Source organism: Callithrix jacchus, chromosome 1 (genome assembly GCF_049354715.1).
Source record: "Callithrix jacchus isolate 240 chromosome 1, calJac240_pri, whole genome shotgun sequence".
In the NCBI taxonomy this organism is placed as follows: domain Eukaryota; kingdom Metazoa; phylum Chordata; class Mammalia; order Primates; family Cebidae; genus Callithrix; species Callithrix jacchus.
The window spans coordinates 142,468,526-142,490,008 of NC_133502.1; the positions used below are offsets into that span (position 1 = coordinate 142,468,526).

Genomic DNA, 21,483 nt, shown 5'->3' on the forward strand with positions numbered 1-21,483 from the left:
TACAAAAATTAGCTAGGCGTGGTGGCTGGCACCTGTAACTGCAACTACACAAGAGGCTGAGGCAGGAGAATCACTTGGACTCGGGAGGCAGAGGTTGCAGTGAGCCAAGATTCTGCCACTGCATTCCAGCCTAGGTGATAGAGACTCCGTCTCAAAAAGAAAAGAAAAACCAGGAGAGAGTGAAGTCACAGGAACCAAAGGAGGAGAAAGTTTCAAAAAGAAGAGTTTGAACTAAAACAGTTCTAAAGAGAAATCACCTAAGATAAGAATCCTGAAGGTAATATTTGGGGGTAGTGAGAGTGGAAACCAGATCTTAGAGGAAGGAAACGGGAGGTAAAGCAGGGACAGCAAATTCTCACAGCTGTGCCGTAGCCTTAGGTTGGGTCTGTTGGTTTCTCAAAAGAAAATGTTTAAAAACTATAAATAATATTATTTGTGCTATCAGGGAGGTCACAGTCCATCAGAAACTTCATGTTCCTAAACATACACAGAAGAGCTGTCCTTGGGGTAGGCATGGGAGAGAGAAAGATCTCTAGGGAAGAGAGATAGCAAGGATTGACTGGGTCCTTTGGAACCCACTCCCTTCTTAGAGTGCAGTGTCTGTCTGCTGGGTGTGTCTTGTGGGATACTATGGCTGATGTTCTGAGGGCAAGAAATATCCTGCTCAGAGAGGTGAGGAGAGGCGTTAACAGTGTTTTCTCTATCAGATTGAGACTTTTCATATCAAGATGCTGCTCTGTTCTATAAGTCTCCAGTCTTCTCTTGATTCTGTATAGCTTTTTACTAAATCAAAAACAAATGACAATTCAAGTTTTGAATGACAAAAGACAGGCTGATCCAATCTGGGAATGACAGAAGCTGAGGTGGACTGGGCATAGTGGCTCACACCTATAAGCCCAGCACTTTGGGAGACTGAGGTGGGAGAATCACTTGAAGCCAGGGGTTTGAGACCAGCCTGGACAATATAGTGAGACCCTGTGTCTACAGGAAAAAAAAATTTTTAAATAGCTGTGAGTGGTGGCACATGCCTGTAGTCCTAGCTACTCTGGGGGGCTGAGGCAGGAGGATCACCTATGCCCAGGAGTTTGAGGCACAGTGAGCTATGATTGCACCAGTGCATTCCAGCCTAGGCAAAAAGTGAGATCCTGTCTCTAAAAAAAATTAAAGTAGGCCAGGTGCGGTGGTTCACACCTGTAATCCCAGCACTTTGGGAGGCCAAGGCAGGCAAAACACTTGAGGCCAAGAGTTTGAGACCAGCCTGGTGCATGGAGAAAACCCATTTACACTAAAAATATAAAATTAGCCAGGTGTGGTGGTGCACGCCTGTAGTCCCAGCTACCCAGGAGGCCAAGGCACAAAAATCACTTCAACCTAGGAAGCGGAGGTTGCAGTGAGCCAAGATCACACCGCTGCACTCCAGCCTGGGTGACGAGTGAGACTCTGTATCAAAAAAAAGTAAAAAAGAAAAGCTGAGAAGGCTCTTTGAGATAATGAGCAGCAGAATCAAGATGTAAAGGGATCTTACTGAATCTTTAAGAACAAAACTAATAAAGCAGAGAGCAATGTTAAGTTTGATATGTAACCTGCACTTGAGTTGGATACTGAATTGAATGCAAACTCAGAATGAGTCAGCAATTTGGTAGAGCTTCCAAAAAGTTAAGATGACTGGATTCATTCATAGACTCCAGCAAGAAAGAGTGGATAGTCCCTCACACCTCCGAACCAGTGAGTGCTCAGTGGATTTCATTGCGTTCTGGACACACTTTAAGAAGGAACTGGTGCTATTTAACCTAGAAAAAAACTGACTCAGGTGAACAGTCTCTGTCTCTTGTTTTCTGAATGAATGTCACATAGACTTATTCTGTGTATTACCTGAGGGTAGAACGAAGACCCATTCCCCATAGGGGTCCCCTTCTTACCTGATCTTATTCCTCTGCCTCAAACTGTACCCTGGGAACTTAGTAGAGAAGAGTTTTAAAAGGATAGAAATAAGCAGTCTAATTCAGACTCCTTTATATAGGGGGTATAATAAAGCTGTGGTTGGGATGACCTAATCCGGTAGCCAGGGTCAGCTCAGCCTTGAAAACTGACACTTAAATAGGCGGAAAGGAAGAACACATTCCCAATGGCAAAAGCAGTGTACTTCATGGCAGGGATGGACTGGGAAGAGTAGGGTCAGGGAGGGCAGGTGTGGAAAGTTTGAGGGGAGAGCAGCCTGGTTTGTAGCAGGTGTGGGCACCTAGCACACTAAGAAGATTCGATTTTATTCTGGGAGATAAAACAACATTTGTATCTTGAAGCTAGTTGACGTATGTTAAGAAGATTCTGGTTGTAGTGGGACTGGCTTTGTGGCAATTCATTCATTGAACAGATCGTTGTTCACTGCATACTGTGTGACAGGCTCTGTTCCAGGCCTTATGGATCCAGCAGTGAACAACATAAAATCCTCACTTTTCTGGAGCTTTGAGGAGGAGTAATGGGCAATAAACACATTTAAAAGACAACTTTTGATGGTGAAAAGAAAATGGAAACAGGGTAATGGGATAGAGAGCAACTTGCCAGAGGGGCTGAGGTAATCAGAGAAGGTCTTACTGAGGAGGTGGCATTTGAGCTGGTACCTGGATGATGAGAAGATTCAGGCAGAAAGAAAAGCAGGTGCAGAAGGCCCTGAGATATTCATGCACCTGGCGTTAAAGGACAGGGACGTGTGGCAGCAGCACATTGAGCCAGGGAGAAGGCAGAGGTTGTGTAAGCACTGACTGGGGATAGCAGGAGGGTGGAGCTTGAAACTGCCATCAAAGTAGATTTGGAAGCACCTCCCTAACCGGTTGTGGTCCTGGTCCCCTATGACTCTGATGTAAGTTAAGATGAGGGATAGGAAAACCTGGCCTGATATAATTTCATATGCAGTGCAATGTGGTAAAAAGAACAGTGGTTCTGAAATCAGACTCTGACTTAGGCAGAATTCTAGCTCTGCCACTTCCTAGTTGTGTAACTTTAAGCAAGTACTTTAATCTGTCTACATTTCAAGTAAGAGAACTAATTCCCAAGTCAGAGCTGGTGAGCCCCACTGCTGGCGAGCCCTCACCAGAGCTGCAGGCCGGGTGCGTGCTTATAGCGCCATCTTGCGTTTACTTGGAGGTCCACAGTGTTTTGTTGGAAGTTCAGTCCATCCACTGTCCCACTGCAGGGTCCTGGACTTTTCTGTTCTGAGCACCACGTTTTGAGGGACATTGACCTGAAGACTGGCTGAAAGCACAGGAGAGCCCCCCCAGCCTTGGGGAGCATACCTCTGTTCAAGGGAGCAAATGTGCAGTCTTGAGGTTCCAATGCCAGGATCATGAAGAGTGGGAGTGGAAAAGAACTGTCTTACTATAGATTTGCTCAAGAATGAAATGTGCAGGCATGACTGGAGATGGGATAATAAGCAAAAGCTTAAAGTCAGTAATATTTGAAACATTTTCTCCTCACTGAAAATGTGTGACTGTTACTCCAAGACTTCAAAACAAAGAAAATGGTTCTGCCATTGACAGAAATAGAAGTGATTGGAAAAAAGGAGAAAGGTGATGGATGAGCTACTGTAGCAAATGTTAACCAAAAGCAGAACGATCTAGAGATGCAGTCGACCTAAGAAATCAAGGCAGCTACTGTGTGAAAGTACAGGCAGCTCAGGGCCAAGGGGATGGTCCGGGCCTGTACCTGCAAAAGCGTGTTACTAGGATGTGTGTCCCAAGGTGGACTTAGGGTGAAGCAGGATTTGGAAGTAGTGCTGGAATGGAGAGGATCAGGATTTACGAGGTCCAGAAAAACTGAGAAACCCAACTAATTTCCAGATAAGCCAGATGTGGGTTTGGGAGTTATCCTATGGAAGTCTGAATTCAAACTGTGCAAGAAAGAAAGTGTAAGATGAGATGCAAGCATTGAGCCTTAAGATACACTCACCTTTGGAGTCAAGAAAATGAAAAGGGACTGAACAGCAAAGAGGTACAACACAGTCCAGCATCATAAAAACAATAGGAAACGTTTTACAAAAGGGGAGCAGTGTCCCATTCCACGAACTTTTACCCATTCAATTCCTGCCAGCCAGATCCCTGCCCCTCTCCCCAGAGGGCATTCTCTCCCATTTTTGCTTCTGGGTCTTCTTTCATTAGGTTTCAGTGTCTGTCTACTGATTCCTTCTCCATCCCTTTGCTACAGGGGGTGGCACTGAGAGCCGACCAGTCCTTCGCTACAGCAAGGAACAGAGGCCAACAACGCTGCCCATCCAGCCCTTCGTGTTCCAGCACCACTTCCCCAAGCAGCTGGCCAAGGCCCGGGCCCTCCACAGCCTTTCCCAGCTCTACAGCCTCTCAGGCTGCAGCCGTACACAGCAGCCTGCCCCAGTGGCTGCCCCAACTGCTCAAGTCTCAGTCCCAGCTCCCTCAAGGGAGCTGCAGGCATCCACTCCCCGAGCCACTGGCAGAGGTGCCAGGAAAGCTGGGTCTGAGCCAGAGACCTCTCGGCCATCGCCCCTGGGCAGCTACTCTCCCATCCGGAGTGTTGGCCCCTTTGGGCCCAGCACTGACTCCTCTGCCTCTACTTCGTGCTCCCCGCCCCCAGAGCAGCCCACAGCCACAGAAAGCCTGCCCCCATGGAGTCACTCCTGTCCTGCCGTCCAGCCTGACGCCTCCCAGCAGCCGCAGAAGGAGGATCAGAAGATACTGACCTTAGCTGAGTACCGGCTCCATGGAACAGGAAGCTTGCCGCCTCTGGGCTCTTGGCGATCTGGCCTCAGCCGAGCAGAGAGCCTGGCCCGGGGAGGTGGTGAGGGCAGCATGGCCACCAGGCCCAGTAATGGTATGAGATCCAGCATCTTCCTCCCAAACCCACCACCTCACACAAGCACTTCCACCTCCCCTTTGACCCTTTGAGTAGTTTCTTACACTCTCACCTGGGGCCAGAGGTTAGGATGTCCACCTCCCTTCCCCAGCATCTGTATATATCCACAAATATCCTAGTGTTTCATAAGGGCCCACTGGGTGGGTGTGAAACTCTGACTCCGTGTCTCCTGCCAACTCTTGTCTTTCTGCTAATCTGTTCTGCTTCCAGCCAACCATCTATCCCCTCAAGCCCTCAAGTGGCGGGAATACAGGAGGAAGAACCCACTAGGGCCACCTGGTTTGTCAGGGAGCCTAGACCGAAGATCACAAGAAGCTCGGCTGGCCCGAAGAAACCCTATCTTTGAGTTCCCTGGCTCCCTCAGTGCTGCCAGCCATCTGAACTGTCGGCTGAATGGTATGTGAGCAGGGTCCCCAGTACACCCAGGGCAGGCTCTGCCATGGCTAGGAAGGGTTAGAGAAGGGGTCAGTCCCAAAGGAACATGTCTCAGATGGTACAGGGCACTGAACTGGGCTGGAACTCCTGCACCGTTGCTCAGGATTGATTTTTATTTTCTTTCCAGGCCAAGCAGTGAAGCCATTACCACTGACCTGCCCTGACTTCCAAGACCCCTTTTCCTTGACGGAGAAGCCTCCAGCTGAGTTTTGTCTGTCCCCAGATGGCAGCTCAGAGGCCATTTCCATTGACCTGCTTCAGAAAAAAGGTGCATATAACCCCGAGCTCAGGCCAGGGACTCCGCTGTCACTACCTCCTCACACTTGCCCTACTACCTAGCCTGTCTTAAATCTCTAAGTGCTGGCCAAACCCACATCACACCTGTAATCCCAGCACTTTGGGGTGGAGGCCAAGGTGGGTGGATCACTTGAGGTCAGGAGTTTGAGACCAGCCTGGCCAACATGGTGCAACCCCATCTCTACTAAAAATACAAAAAAATAGCTGGGGGTGGTGCCATACCTGTAATCCCAGCTATTCAGGAGGCTGAGACAGGAGAATTGCTTGAATCTGGGAGGCAGAGGTTGCAATGAGCCAAGATCACGCCATTGCACTCCAGCCTGGGCAACAAGAGTGAAAACTCCATCTCAAAAAAACACAAGCAAAAAAAATCTCCAAGTGCTAGGAAGGAGTTGGAGCACTCAGGCCCTGGGGCCAGAGGAGGAAGCGGTGTGCTGTGTATCCTGAGTGTGTGTGAGTGAGCAAGGGTCTTTCATCAGAGGCTTTAAGAGTCGGGCTCCAGTCCCTTTCCACAGTGAGCAAAGTTTAACGAGGAGGCTTCCATGTCATTAAAAAATGCCTCAATGTCCTTGGAGGGGCAGGTGAAGGTACTAGAGGGCCCAGCAGCTTGGGTAAGCATGTTGGTGATATCTAGTAAGATGAGGAATGACAAGAACCACTCTATTTAGCAAATAAGTGACCACTGAACTAAGAACATTTTTAGGGAACTGGAGAGAACTGAGCATAATTGTGAGCTGAAGAGGAGTCTGTGAAGAGGGAGAGAGACAACTGAAGTTCCCTGCGAAAGCAGAAAGGGAGAATCAGAGGTCAGGGAGGAAGAAGAACCCGGGCAAGAAGGGGAACAGCCACCTTCCTCCAGGACGTGAAGGGGATGCGAGTGAACAAGGGAGCGAGGGGTATATGTACAAGACTGTTACAGATTTTGGGGCAGAGAGAAGTTAAAGGAGTTTATGACTAGGGGCCTCTTCTCTAAAGCAGAACCAAGAGCTTGAGAGGAGGGGTGTAGATTTCACATGGCAGTTTGAGGGTGTGGCAGAGGGTGCTGACGAGGCACATATCAAGGAATCGCCCTTGTCTGGCACTGGTGTGAGGGACTTGGGTTTTCTTCAGGTCAGTGGCCTGGTTTCTCAGAGTGGAGAAAACTGATAGTTAGACGACTCAGGATTGGAATAAGAGGGCTGAGAGGTGAGGACATTGAGAGACTTAACAAAGGCGTCATTGAGGTGGCACCAGGCTGGGAAGTAAAGACAGGAAGTGCTTAAGAACTAGGCAGACCCAGAAAAGGGCCAAGCCTGAACGTTTTGGAGAGACCCACAGGCAGGTGTGGAGACTGAGTAAGTGTGGGAGCACTTTCCAACCCCTCTGAGGTTTCGGCCCTAGCTGAGTTGGCTAAGGACTTTCTCAGGGACCTGTCACCTCACATTCTTTCTTGCAGGGCTGGTAAAAGCTGTTAACACCGCTGTGGACCTCATTGTGGCCCATTTTGGCACAAGCCGGGATCCCGGGGTGAAGGTAGGCAAGGAAATGTGTAGAGCCAAGCTCTGCAAGCCCTCGCCTGTCCTGCGCCACCACCTTCCCTTGCTGTCTTGCATTTAGAGCCCAGGGTTGGGCACTTAGGAATGGGGATAGCAAGAGGGGAACCATGAGGCCCTGCTACAAGAGGACCATGGGCAGGCCTGAGGGGGTTTTCTGCACTTCCCTACTGCACCCGCAGGCAAAGCTGGGAAACAGTTCTGTAAGCCCCAATGTGGGCCACCTGGTTCTGAAGTACTTGTGCCCTGCTGTCCGAGCCGTGCTGGAGGATGGGCTCAAGGCCTTTGTACTGGACGTTATCATTGGGCAGCGTAAGAACATGCCATGGAGTGTGGTTGAGGCTTCCACACAGCTAGGTAGGTGCTGGGTGGCAAGATGGGGACCCGGGGCTGAATTTAGGCTTCCAGAAATTGGTCATGTGACCTGCAACCCTGGCTTCCTCCTAGGCCCATCCACCAAGGTCCTGCATGGCCTCTACAACAAAGTCAGCCAATTCCCAGAGCTCACCAGTCATACCATGCGCTTCAACGCCTTCATCCTCGGCCTGCTCAAGTGAGTACACAGAACAGCAAGATCCCCTAAACAACCTGCTCCACTGCCTGGGCTCTGCCTGCGCCGAGAAACCAACTTGATGGACTGAGACAGAAAGGGGGGATCTGTGGGGTCTTGGCCAGCGCACAGGCTCACTGTCCCCCAGCCAGCTACTGCCTCTCAGTAGGTCACTGCTTTCCCACTGTGTCCATGACTCTGACACTGGTCACCAACGTGGTCTTCTGCTTTTACAAATCTGTCATCTGGATTATTTGGAAATTAGTTGGGTGTCTCAGTTTTTTTGGAACTTGTAAATCCTGATCCTCTCCATTCCAGCACTACTTCCAAATCCTGCTTCACCCTAAGTCCACCTTGGGACACACATCCTAGTAACATGCTTTTGTAGGTACGGGCCCGGGCCATCCTCTTGGCCCTGAGCTGCCTGTACTTTCACACAGTAGCTGCCTTGATTTCTTAGGTCGACTGCAGGCTGACTCCACTCCAGGAGGAAGCAGTTGGCTTATAAATCACATGCCCGTCTATCTCCCTCCACACATGCCCACTGACTCTCAGGAATTAGGTGAAATGAATCCTGCCATGGAAAGGAGAGTTCAGCTATTCTTCCCGTGCCTGACCCCCCTGGATCTGCCTCCTTATCTGGCTCTATTCACAGAAGACTCAACTTTCTTCACCTGTCTCCCTACAGCATCCGGTCCCTGGAGTTCTGGTTTAATCACCTCTATAACCACGAAGGTAATGCCCAGAACCCTGCTCTGTCGCACAAACTCAACCAGGTCAGAATTCAGAGGCGCAAAAGAGGAAGAGCTGTCTTTTCATTGCTGGAGATGGGAAGGGGGACCATACAAGCATTCATCCTCAGAGCCTCGGGCTTCCCCCAAGGCCTTCCCCAGCTTCTGCTTGAGTTAAAACATTGGGCTGGGCATGGTGGCTCATGCCTGTAATCCCAGCACTTTGGGAGGCCGAGGTAGAAGTTTAAGATCAGGAGTTCGAGACCAGCCTGGGCATCATGGTGAAACCCCATCTCTACTAAAAATACTAAAATAGCTGGGTGTGGGGATGCATGCATGTAGTCCTACCTACGTGGGAGGCTGAGGCACGAGAATTGCTTGAACCTAGGAGGCAGAGGTTGCAGTGAGCTGAGATTGCACCATTGCACTCCAGCCTGGGCAACAGAGCGAGGCTTGTCTCAAAAAAAAACAAACAAAATAAAACCTTGGAGCCAGCAGGATACTCCAACAATCTGGAAGTCAGATGACCTACAACCCTGGCTTCCTCCCAGGCCCATCCACCAAGGTCCTGCATGGCCTTGAATCTCAGCATGTTACTCCTTTAAACTCAGGGCCACTGCCTGGGGTTGGAGAGTTTAGGCATTGCACAGCTGCGGACAGCAGCATTTACACTGTAGTACATGCAAATTGCCTAGTGCACAGCCTGTGCCACTGTATGCAGCAGCTTTGCCCAGGCTGTCTTTCAAAGTCCCACTCAGGCCAGGCTCTGCTTTTCAGTGTGCATCAGTCCCTTTCTCTTTTCCCCTAGACATCATCCAGACCCACTACCAGCCCTGGGGCTTCCTGAGTGCAGCTCATACCGTGTGCCCTGGCCTCTTTGAAGAGCTGCTGCTGCTGCTACAGCCCCTAGCCCTGCTGCCTTTCAGCCTTGACTTGCTGTTCCAGCACCGGCTGCTGCAAAGTGGGCAGCAGCAGCGACAGCACAAGGAACTGCTGCGGGTGTCCCAGGACCTGTTGCTGTCTGCCCACTCCACGCTGCAGTTGGCCCGGGCCCGGGGCCAGGAGGGCCCTGGAGATGTGGACAGGGCAGCCCAGGGGGAGCGGGTGAAGGGTGTGGGTGCTTCAGAAGGTGGAGAAGAGGAAGAGGAGGAGACAGAAGAAGTGGCAGAGGCAGCTGGGGGCTCAGGGAATGGCAGGTGGGCTCAAGGCGGGCATGCTGGCTGGTGGTACCAGCTTATGCAGAGCTCCCAGGTCTACATCGATGGCTCCACTGAGGGTTCCAGATTCCCTCGTGGCAGCAGCAATAGCAGCAGTGAGAAAAAGAAAGGGGTAGGAGGCGGGGGGCTTCCCCAGGCTCCACCGCCCCGAGAAGGAGTAGTAGAGGGGGCTGAGGCCTGTCCTGCCCCTGAGGAGACCCTGGGCCGGGAAAGGGGCTGGCCCTTCTGGATGGGGAGCCCCCCTGACTCTGTGCTGGCTGAGCTGAGGCGTAGTCGGGAGAGGGAAGGGCCCTCTGCACCACCAGCAGAAAATGAAGAAGGGGCCTCAGAGGCTTCACTTGGAGGCATCAAGTGGGGACACCTCTTTGGCTCCCGAAAAGCCCAGCGGGAGGCCCGGCCTGCAAACAGGTGAGAGCCTGCCCAAGGTAGGTATGGAGGGAGGGAGCCTGCTCTAAGCTGGGGCACAGACATAGCCCAGCCTGGGCAGAGCCTGAGCCCGGCTGCTGTCCCCTAGACTCCCCTCGGACTGGCTGAGCCTGGACAAGTCCATGTTCCAATTAGTGGCACAGACAATGGGTGCCCGCCGGGAGCCAGAGTCCAAGGACAGCCTGCAGGAGCCACACTCTCCAGCCCTGCCCTCCAGTCCTCCGTGGTGAGCCTGGGGAAATGGAAGGGCTAGGCGACTGGGGTTGGCTTTTAATGGGGTTTCTCTGACCATGTGCTCTGTCCCTAGCGAGGTGCAGGCACTGTGCCACCACCTGGCCACCGGCCCTGGACAGCTGAGCTTCCACAAAGGAGACATCCTTCGAGTGCTGGGGCGAGCTGGAGGAGACTGGCTGCGCTGTAGCCGTGGCCCTGACTCTGGCCTGGTGCCCCTGGCCTACGTGACATTGACCCCAACTCCAAGTCCGACCCCTGGAAGCAGCCAAAACTGAGGTCTTGTGCATGCTGGTGGCCTCAGAGACCCTCATAACCCCCAGACTCAGAGCCCAAGAGCCCTTCCCAAGCCCTTGGCTTGGCTACAGAGAGGAGACTGAGAGCTGGGGCCACGTATTCCTGTGCTGGCACCTGCTCCCTGTGCTCAGTATTAATTACGCCCCCTTAACTGTCCCAGTGACCTCATCCAGACCTCCACCCAGGAAAGGAGGGATGGGATGCAGCACTGGGCTGCCAGGATTCCCCTGGCCCGTCTGGGCCAGCCATCTGCAGGGTTCCCTAGGCCAGGTGGAGATAAGGATGGGTGACAGTATTGGGGCCAGATTCCCTAAGCCCTCCAGCTGTAAATAGGCTGTGGCCAGAGCCTGGTCATCAGAAGAGGGAGGAGGAGCCCAGGTGTCTGTTTATGTATGTATTTATTTATTTATTATACCTATTAATAAAAAAGGTGCTCAGCCTCCAGACCATTTTCTCTTCCTGCTTCCCCCACCCTCCCACCTTCCTTCCAAAAGGATGGCTGGGATGGAATGAAAAGGGAAGGGAAAACTTGATGTCCAGGGCCTAAGCCAAGAGCTGCTTCTGGAAGGTGCCAAGGCCCAGAGCATCATGAGTGAGATGCCCAAATGTGTGGCCAAGAGAGTCTGTCACATGTAGCCAGCAGCATGGCAAAGCCATTTCATTCTCAGCCAGCTGGCTAGATATCCAAGCAGCCCTCTAAAATCTGGTCCTAACTAACTCCCCACTGTGGGTAGCTATGTCAGTTTCCTTTTCTGCCTAATGATAAAGCTGAACCACATGATCTGAGCCCTCCCATATCTGTCTATTAGTTCCAACCACCCCACCCACCCCATACCCATATGAACATTCCAGTCCCCAAAGCCTCCCCAGGGGACTGTCTCACCTGGCACATAGCCCCCATAGTTAGGTAAAAGACCCTGGTTCTGTGGGTATGTCCTGGGAAGCGGGGGGAGATGTTTGGGGTCTTTCTGGGTGCTGCCCAGTGAGTGCTTCTGCCCAAATTCCTGCAGTGCCTGGTTGGTGAGCACAGGAAAGCTGGAGCCAAAGAGGAAGCGGGCGCGGGGCACATAGCGGTGAAGCCTGGGGATGGGGACACTAAGTCAACACATCCTGGGGCCTCTGATCCTGACCCCCCTGGCTCTCACCTGACATGAAGAACTTCCAAGGGTCCCTGTCATCCATGGAGTAGGGAGAAGCCTATGAGAGAAGACCCTGTGCTCTCACACAAGCTCCTAGGGAGGTGGAGCTGACAGTCAAACACATATCCCCTGAACCCACAGCCACTATACTCATGGCCACCCCCTGGCCTGGACACATAATAAGGCCCCCACTCCCACCCCTACACATTGCCCACCAGCGTCTTGGTCTCACTTGTTCTGCCGCCTCCAGTGCTGGCTGCTCCTCCAGCTGTCCCTCTGGCTCTGGCCCTTGGTCCTTCTCTGTGTCCTTTTCTCCCTTGGCCTCCTTTGGCAGCTCTTCACTCCCTTGCTTTCCATGCAAGTGAGCAAAGTCACTCAGAGCCTCGGCCCAGACCTGGCTGCAGTTCTTGGCAAAGATGAACTGTGCCCAGGGTACAAAACCTGGGTGGGGGGAAGGGGACAAGGAAGACTCATTAGTGTTTGGGACATATGCTCCTGGGAGAGGTTACCTGTGCATACCTGTGTACCCAGGGATCATGCTGGAGCTTAGCCTTTCGTGCCCACGCCTGAGAGGCAGGCTCCCCCTGGGAAACTCAGTTGATCTTGGAGGCCGAATGGGAGGCAGAAGTGTGTGGTGGACTGGGGGCCAGGCTAGGCCAGGAGGGCCTCGAAGTAGCTGACCAGTCACCTGCCCATAGGTCTGGCCCATGCTGAACTGAAGTAGAGGGCAGTGTCCAGTGTACCTGCAGCACAGACTCACCCACTCAACAGAATCCCCCTGCCCCACCACTCCCCAGAGGCAGAAGCAGAGACATCTGGAGCCCTGATCTTTCTGGACTCAGCTGTGTATATATTTGGAGCAGGCATTTCTAAGTTTTCTGCCTGGGCTTTCAATCCTTCCTCTCTGCTGTTACCCTGTTCCCATGGTGAGAACACCACAAAGCTTTGGGGCAGACCTGGGTCTCACTAGTCCCTTGCTTCTCCTTTTCCATCCAATACCATAGAGACCTCAGCCTCCCAAACCAACCTGTCCGCTTGGCCCCATACCCTAGGCAGCATAATTCCTTCACCCCTACTCCCAGCAGCAAGTGGGAAATGCTGGGTAGGAGTCTTACCCCGGGATATAACGAGGGTTCTGAGGGTTGAGCCCCGGTATGAAGGTGCTGGCCACAGCCATGGGGAGCCGGGCAGTTTCTTTTGTTTGCCTTTGAGCCAGGGCTCTGGTCTGTGTGTACCGTGTCCAGGGTTGTGGGGCCAGAGGAAGGAGGCAGGGCTAAGGGAGGAAAGGAAGGAGAGGGCACTCATGTGAGGACAGCCAGGGCCAAGGTGGGCAGAACTGTAGAGCAGAGGCTAGCGAGCCTGTCTGTCCAGGACAAAGGTGATCCTGCCTTGCGGGGCAGGGCCCAAACCGAAGGAAGTCCCAAGGTACAAAGTGGGAGATGTGAGAGCAGAAACCATTCAGGCCACTGAGTTCTGTCTCAGTGACTTCCTGCCTGAGTGCCTGCCTGAGATGTGGACACTGTGCTCCTTGTGAGTCTTCATCAAAGGAATGGGAGACCTGGAGAAAGAGGCTCTGAGGGAAGCCAGGGCCCAGAGGGAAGGTGAAAGAGGACAGGTGATAGGGGGAAAAAAGGAATCTAGACACCTCTAGGGAGTAACATTTATTTTCAATAATTTAACAAGAGTGGCTTACTGAATGCCTGCTATGATCAGAATCATCCATTCAACAAAATGAGCCACGCTCTGCTAGGCTCTGGCCACGGTGGCCAAATGCATGCCCATGGGAGCCAGAAAAGCTGTGGGGAATTGAGGGAAGGAAACAGGATAAAGTTTGGTGGGGGAGGGGTGGTTAGACTAGGAGGCAAGTTAGAATTTGTTTAAAAAAAATCATTTCAACTCTAAGAGAAGAAAAAGTACAGACCAGGAAGATGAGCTCTCAGAGGTGGGGGAACATAATTAAAACCCAGCTCTGGGCCAGGTACAGCTGTGCTCACATCCAGGTACTGGGGAGGCTGAGTTGCGAGAATCGCTTGGGCCCAGGAATTTCAGTTCAACCTCGGCAACATAGTGAGACCCCACCTCAAAAACAAAACAAAAAACAGTTCTGGGCTGGGTCAGGGCCAGGCTCAGGGCTCAGGGCCAACCTTTCTGAGGCAGAGCTCTGTTCCTCTCCCGACCTCCGGTGATGTGCCTGTGCTGACCAAGGGCAGCACTGACATCCCAGGGGACTTGCACAAGAGCGCTGGGCCCCAAGGCACATTTCATGTAGATCCTCACTGTTTTGCAAAGGATAGCTTTGGAATGTGTCATTTAGAGTTGTGGGAGACTCACCTCACAGCTGAGGAAATATGCTAGAGTGAGGGCAGGAGCTGAGGGGAGAGCCCAGAATAGCAGCAGTGTGTCAAGCTTAACAACCAGACTTTGGCTTTTGTGACAGACACTATCACAGCTTATACCTATTCCTGACCCCCATTGTTCTTTCTTCCGAGGAGCCAGAAACTTCATCAGGGAGGCTTGGATTGCCAGCCTGGATTAGTCTAAGCTCCTTCCCCATGACTGCTTAGGCACAGGCTCCTGGCATTCTGGATAATATGAGGGAAATCTGCTGGGGCAGGGGAGGGTGCTGGGAAAAGTTTCTTTGCTCTTAAAAAAAAGATTCACATCAAATTAGAGCAAGTGAGAGAGACAGAGATGCACGACACGAAACAATGTACATTCCTGCCCCTAGACTTTCGGGGGACGTGAGGATGAAAGGCTGGCAGGCGACTGGAAGCCTTGTGGAGAGCTGACCTGGGGACAAGGCCTGGACACATCAAGGATGGATGGTAGAAAAGAAAGGCCAGGGTCCTGAAGGTAATATAGGGCCATGGAATTAACCAGCCTTTTTATGTGAAATAGCAAATTTCATTATTAAGGCCACTTTAAGTTTTCTTTTACTTAGAGCCAAAGACATCATAATTTAAAAAAAAAAAACAAAATGGCCAAGCGTAGTGCCTCAAACCTGTAATCCCAGCACTTTGGGAAGCCAAGGCCAGAGGATCATGAGGTCAGGAGTTCGAGACCAGCCTGGCCAATATAGTGAAACCCGTTCTCTACTAAAAATACAAAAATTAGCCAGACATGGTAGCACACACCTGTAGTCCCAGCTACTCAGGAGGCTGAGGCAGCAGGATCACTTGAACCGAGGAGGTAAAGGTTACAGTGAGCCGAGAATGCACCACTGCACTCCAGCCAGAGCAACAGAGTGGGACACTGTCTCAAAAAAAAAAAAAAAAACTGGTTCAAATTCTTCACCAGAGATATGGACCTTGGCCAAATTCATCTCATTGAGCCTCAGTCTTCTTATCTATAAAATGGAAAAACATTACCATCTCATAGAGTAGGATATCAGTTAGATGAGATGATACATAATGAGCTTACAGTAAGTGCTAACCAAGTAACAGTTCATGGTTGGCATTCGGTGGGAATGGGAGGAAGGAAAGGAGCTGAGAGCAGTAACAAATACTGAAGGTTCAGGGGAGAGAGTCCATGAAATTGAAAAAGGGAAAAATTTGAATGGAATTTGGGGTATAAATTAGGATGTAGGGAATAGAACACATTCTGCAGAAAAGACCATGGCAGCTAAAATCAGGGTATGAGTTAAAACACAAGTTAGGAAACAGATCAGGGTTAGTCTTAGGTTTATGACTTATGAAGAAACAGCGCTATCTAATACATAGAATGGCCTGTTACTATGAAACAATTTTCTATCTGAATAAAGAATTTTTCTAGATCCCTGAAGGGTGTTCTGAGAAAGGAGTGATGGGGCCAGCTGAGGGGCCACAGGAATGTTCGCTGCCTCTGTGCCTCTTTCCAGGGACAGGCATCACAGTAACACAACCACAACTTGCTCTGATGGGAGCTGCCACACCCAGTGGCCAGTGTTGGATGTGGTGGTGGACAGAAATGTTTAACTGGAGATTACGAAGGGCCATTGAGGAACACCAGGACAGCACCCCACTCAAGTTAGGAAACAGATCAGGGTTAGTTACTCAGTCCACACAGCCTGCTGGGTCCCCACAATGGCAGCCTACAGCTTTCTGTTCTGCCTTTGATTCTGACCAGGAATTGCTGTAAAATTTCATACAAATTCCCAAATCACTAGATTGTATGCCACCCTGGGCAAGCATAAATCTCCTTTGCAAGGATGAATAAAAAGAAAAATCACAGGCCCTTTGAAAAAATTTCCTAAAATCAACAGTCCACCAAAACTGAAACAAGAAATGAAAAGAATAAACTCCAAAAGATTACATGCAACACGAAACCTTTTTTAGTTTAAAAAAATACATGCGGATGTATAAAACTGCATACAAGGAAAGCAAGGGAATAATAAACATGAGTTTCAAATGCCCAGGTGGTGTGAAGCCAAAGGGCTGGGAAAGTGGGAACCACATGGTTAGATGTATGTTATTGTCAAAGTTTCAGTTTTTGTTTGAGATGGTTTTCAAAAATGCTTAAAATGGGCCAGGCGCAGTGGCTCATGCCTCTAATCCCAACACTTGGGGAGGCTGAGGTGGGCAGATCACTTGAGGTCAGGAATTTGAGACCAGCCTGGCCAATAAGGCAAAGTTGCCATATTGGCAAATTGCCATCTCTACTAAAAATACAAAAAATAGCCGGGCATGGTGGTACGCACCTATAAATAATCCCAGCTACTTGGGAGGCTGAGACAGGAGAATCACTTGAACCAGGAGGTAGAGGTTGCAGTGAGCCGAGATCGTGCCACTGCACTCCAACCTGGGCAGCAGAGCATGACGCCGTATCAAAAAAAAAATGCTTATAATGTATACATTTTAATAAAGTGTGGACCAATGATGAGAATGTGTCAAACCAAAGATTATGGCTATTGAAATCTATGCTTTCGAGGTTGAAAGAAGCATGGTATGATCAGAAATAGTGGTATTTGGAGGGATCAAAGGAAAGGAAATGGTCTATTCTATTTTTTTCTTTTTCGAGACAGGGTCTCACTCTGTCACCTAAGCTGGAGTGCAGCGGCATGGTCTCAGCTCACGGCAATCTTGGCCTCCTGGACTAAACTGATCCTCACACCTCAGCCTCCAGAGTAGCTGGGACTACAGGTGCATGCCACCACCACACCCAGCTAATTTCTATTTTTTCTTTTTTTTTATTTTTGTAGAGACAGTTTTCACCATGTCCTGGCTGGTCTTGGAACTCCTGGGTTAAAGCGATCCGCCCTCCTCAGCTTCCCAAAGTGCTGGAATTACAGGCATGTGCCACGGCACCTGGCCTGGCTTTTTTACATATATAACATTCTTCAAATCTGCAAGGATCAATATTAATTTATTCAGCCTACTTATTAACTATTTCTACTAGGCAGTTGCCTTATAGATCAATACAGCCAATGCCTAACCTCAATGATTGAGCCACTTTAAAGAAGAGACAGAGGTACAGAGAAAGAATAAAATGAACACCACAATGAAGACTTAAACACAAACAACTGACCTTATATTTGGCCATGAAGAAAAATCTCAAAAATTCCAAGAAGCACAAAGAAACCACATTTCCTCACACAAGCACAATTTAAAATTTTTTAAATAGGCTAAACAAACAAAAACCTAACACTTAGACATTTAAAAGTACTCCCTTGAGCTGGGCGTGGTGGTGCATGTCTACAATCCCAGCTGCTTAGGAAGCTGAGGCAGGAGGATCACTTGAGCCCAGGAATTTGAAGCTGTAGAGTGGTATTATGGTCACACCTGTGAATAGCCACTGCACTCCAGCCTGGGCAACACAGCAAGACCCTGTCTCTTAAAGAAATAAATTTTTTTTTAACCCACCTTAACTCTTGAGGCAAAAAAAAAAATCCAGTTATACACAATCATTTATAAATACACGAGAATTCAATCAAAGCTGAATTCAGAGGCAATTTTTAGCTTCAAATGCATACTGGCCTCATGATTGAGAGTATTCGTGATTGAGAGTATAGGCTTGATCCTGGCTCCATCACTTATGAGCTGTACAACCTTGGGTGAGTTAGCAAACCTCTCTGTATCTCTTTTTCCTTCCTCTATAAAATGAGAATGCTAATAGTGTAAGGATTAACTTAAACGGTACAATAAAGCAGAATAGTTGCTATACCTAATGAACTGTCAACATCAGCACTAACAAGTGTTCTAGTGGGAGCTTCTCTAAGAAACAATTGTCTACTTTGGCTGGTCCCAGTAAAAGAAGAGAGTCAAGAGTGAAAAGAAGAGAGGATATCTTAAGGATGGATAGATTTCCTGGGTATCCAAGGAAGGAACTACACAGCCTGCCATATAGCCAGGCCTCGTGGAAACTGGAATTGAGAACTTGAACTGACAGGAGCTGAGGCAGCTATTTTCACTCTCACCCTGGGGCCACATGCTTCTCTCTGCACATCTGCTCAGTGCTGTCTGTCTCTCTCTCCCTTTTCCAAATGGATTTGTCACTACCAGTTTCTACTCCCTCGTAACTCTGGAGTAGAGTTACGAGGGAGTAGAAACGTGCTCATCAGGAAATCGCTACACCCCACATTCCCCAACATCTCTACAACAGTGATTTCTTAAGCAGAGTGTGCTGCGGAATTACCCAGAATTTCTACATCAAACCCATAGAAAAGTTGCAAGACAAATATAACTTTTATCTAGATTTACCAGTTGTTCACATTTTGCAACTGAGAAGTATAGTCTTCAATGTGTCGCAGAAGGAAGGAGAAACAGACACAGGTGAGCATCATCACACGAACCTCACTCATCTCTCTCAGTCTGGCCTCACTAAAGACGAAGAGGCTACCACCCCAACCAGGCAGCTGTGTCTTGGGAGGGAGGAGGGAAGGTGTGCAGACCATGATGGCTTCAGCAGGACAGGTTGCAGACAGACTAGCCAGGCAAACAAGTCTAAAAGCAACTAGCCAACTAACTAGATTAACTAGCTAATGACTAAGCAGTCAACTCAAGAAGCTAGAAAAAGAACATCATAAAGCTAACAAAAATAGGAGAAATTTATGAAACTGATAGAAATCACTAAATCAGGAAACAGAAAAACAATTGAACTATTAAAAAGCTATTTAAAACAACAGTAAAATAAGCAAACTCCATCCTGGTCAACATGGTGAAACCTCGTCTCTAATAAAAATACAAAAAATTAGCTGGGCATGGTGGCGCGTGCCTGTAATCCCAGCTACTCAGGAGGCTGAGGCAGGAGAATTGCCTGAACCCAGGAGGCAGAGGTTGCGGTGAGCCGAGATCACGCCATTGCCCTCCAGCCTGGGTAACAAGAGCGAAACTCCGTCTCAAAAAAAAAAAAGGCAAACTGCTGGCACAGTTAGCCAAGAGAAAGACTATACAATCCCCTAATGGACTGAGGAAGTGGCTAAAAACAGGCACATAAGAATTCGTGTTTTAATTATAAAAGAATACTAAGTGAAACTCTATAATTAAACTAGAAAACATCAATAAGATCGAATATTGTCTTGGAAAATATAAATCAAAATCAACCCAAAATGATGTAGAACATCTGAATAAAATAACAATAGAATTGAGCCACGTGCAGTGACTCACACCTGTAATCCCAGCATTTTCAGAGGCCAAGGCCAGAGGATCGCTTGAGCCCAGGAGTTCGAGACGAGCCTGGGCAACACAGTGAAACCTCATCTCTATAAAAAAAATTTTTTTTAATTAGCCAGGCATGGTAACATGTAGTCCCAGCTACTCAGGATGCTGACATAAGAAAATCACCTCAGCCCAGTAAGTTGAGGCTGCAGTGAGCCGTGGTTGCATCACTGCACTCCAGTCTGGGTAACAGAGGGATACCCTATCTCAAAAAGAAAAAAGAGAATAGAAAAAGTGCTCAAATCGATGCTCCCTACCAAAAGATCCACATTCCACTTGATTTACAAAATTAGTAAGAACTTAATTCAAGACAACAAATTCAATACCTAACCTTGCAAAAGTTCTACAGATAAAAAATCCTACCAAATAAAACATCAAACTAGCAACAGCAAAAAAGCAGGATGCTTGCTATCACTGTCTTCTTTTCTCCAATTCATGGCAGATGCCAATAAAGGATCACTGTCCCCTTTCTGAGATCTTCCAAGATTCTGCAAGACAGCATATCTCCAGTGATTTCTGCCAAAAGTTCAGATGAGGGAAGTGGTGGCAAATGTTCTGCTCGTTATCACCCCTGAATTGACTGACAGCTCAATAAGGGCAGAAACCATGTCTGTCTATCTTGTTCATGACTATGTCCTCAGCATCAAGCACAAGCGCCTGGCACACAGTATGAACTACACAAGTCCAGTAATATTGTAAAAGAATAATATACATTGGTCAGACACGGTGGCTCCCACCTGTAATCCCAGCACTTTGGGAGGCCGAGGCAGGTGGATCACCTGAGGTTAGGAGTTCAAGACCAGCCTGACCAACATGGAGAAACCTTGTCTCTACTGAAAATACAAAAATTAGCCAGGCATGATGGTGTATGCCCTACTTGGGAGGCTGAGACAGGAGAATCACTTGAACCTGGGAGGTGGAGGTTGCAGTGAGCCAAGATTGCACCATTGCACTCTAGCCTGGGCAACAAGAGCAAAACTTCATCTCAAAAAAAAAAAAAACAGAAAAAGAATAATATACATTAAGACTAGCAGAGGCAGGCATGGTGGTAACCCATGCCTGTAATCCCAGCACTTTGGGCGGCCAAGGCAGGAAGATCACCTGAGCCCAGGAGTTTGAGACCAGCCTGGGCAACACAGTGAGACCTCGTCTCTACTAAAAATAAAAAATTAGCCAGATGTGGTGGCACATCCCTGCAGTCCCAGCTACTCAGGAGGCTGAGGTGGGAGGATTGCTTGGGCCCAGGAGGTCAAAGCTGCAGTGAGACATGATTGCCCCCCTGCTTTCCAGGCTGGGCAACAGAGTGAGACCTTCAAAAAAGAAAAGAGAGAGAGAGAAACTAGTAGGATTTATTCCAGAACTACCATAGTGATTAAACTAGAAAATTTCTTAGTACAATTAACATATGATAAACCACAGGATATAAAAGCCATTTGATCACCCTGGCAGATATTGGAAAGCTTTTTTATAAAACTAAATATTCACTTGTGATTCTTCTTAAAAAGGACTTTTAGTAAACCAGATATATATATAAACATGATAGAGAATATCTGAAATAAATAGGCAATATCAAACTACATCTAGGAGAAACACCAGAGCCAGAACTGACAAATAAATCTTACCTGTTGTACCAAACCAAATAGGCTATAGTCACTTATGGGAATGTACTGGGAGCTTCTGAAATACAGTCACAGCTTAGCAGGAAAAGATACTAAGAAGGATTAACTATATTTGCCATGGGCATAAGATGAATGCTAGCATGTAAGATTCATAGTCCTTCACTTTATAAAAGTCAGATCCAAGATAAGGATGCTCACTATCACCTTTACTATTCAAAGTTATTATAGACAATGCATAAAACAAAATTAATAACCATAAATACTGGAAAGAAAGAAAAGAATCATCATCTGCCTAACTACAAAATCCTGAGAAGCAACTGAAGAACAATGAGCATAAGAGTACCATAAGATGCTTATTACTTGAAACATATATTCAATTATCAATAGCTTTATTAGACAGCATTGCCAGTTAGACAACACACTGGAGGACTTCCCCTTCCAGCATTATGGCAGAATACGTCAGAAGATTATCTGAAGCTATCGACTATGTATTACACAGG

At 48.7% G+C, this 21,483-nt stretch overlaps 2 protein-coding genes across 12 annotated transcripts in view; one reads left to right on the forward strand and one right to left on the reverse strand.

Moving 5' to 3' along the window:
• The window catches only part of RUSC2 (RUN and SH3 domain containing 2), a 72,753-nt gene extending 61,715 nt beyond the window's left edge, over positions 1–11,038 (forward strand). For all 11 annotated transcript variants that reach the window (XM_054257507.2, XM_078371439.1, XM_035251417.3 and 8 more), the window contains 10 exons: positions 4,198–4,836; positions 5,089–5,274; positions 5,441–5,581; positions 7,046–7,122; positions 7,325–7,499; positions 7,590–7,695; positions 8,381–8,427; positions 9,232–10,048; positions 10,155–10,292; positions 10,374–11,038. In XM_054257507.2, the coding sequence (XP_054113482.1) occupies positions 4,198–4,836; positions 5,089–5,274; positions 5,441–5,581; positions 7,046–7,122; positions 7,325–7,499; positions 7,590–7,695; positions 8,381–8,427; positions 9,232–10,048; positions 10,155–10,292; positions 10,374–10,575 (2,528 nt within the window). In that variant the 3' untranslated portion in view covers positions 10,576–11,038. The remainder of the gene's footprint in view (positions 1–4,197; positions 4,837–5,088; positions 5,275–5,440; positions 5,582–7,045; positions 7,123–7,324; positions 7,500–7,589; positions 7,696–8,380; positions 8,428–9,231; positions 10,049–10,154; positions 10,293–10,373) is intronic.
• A 99-nt stretch (positions 11,039–11,137) lies between these two features.
• Positions 11,138–21,483, reverse strand: part of CIMIP2B (ciliary microtubule inner protein 2B) — a 40,308-nt gene continuing 29,962 nt past the window's right edge. Inside the window, 7 exon segments of the mRNA XM_054257531.2 lie at positions 11,138–11,211; positions 11,463–11,666; positions 11,669–11,674; positions 11,740–11,791; positions 11,966–12,174; positions 12,253–12,476; positions 12,849–13,006. Coding sequence (XP_054113506.1) covers positions 11,138–11,211; positions 11,463–11,666; positions 11,669–11,674; positions 11,740–11,791; positions 11,966–12,174; positions 12,253–12,476; positions 12,849–12,910 — 831 coding nt within the window. The 5' untranslated portion in view covers positions 12,911–13,006.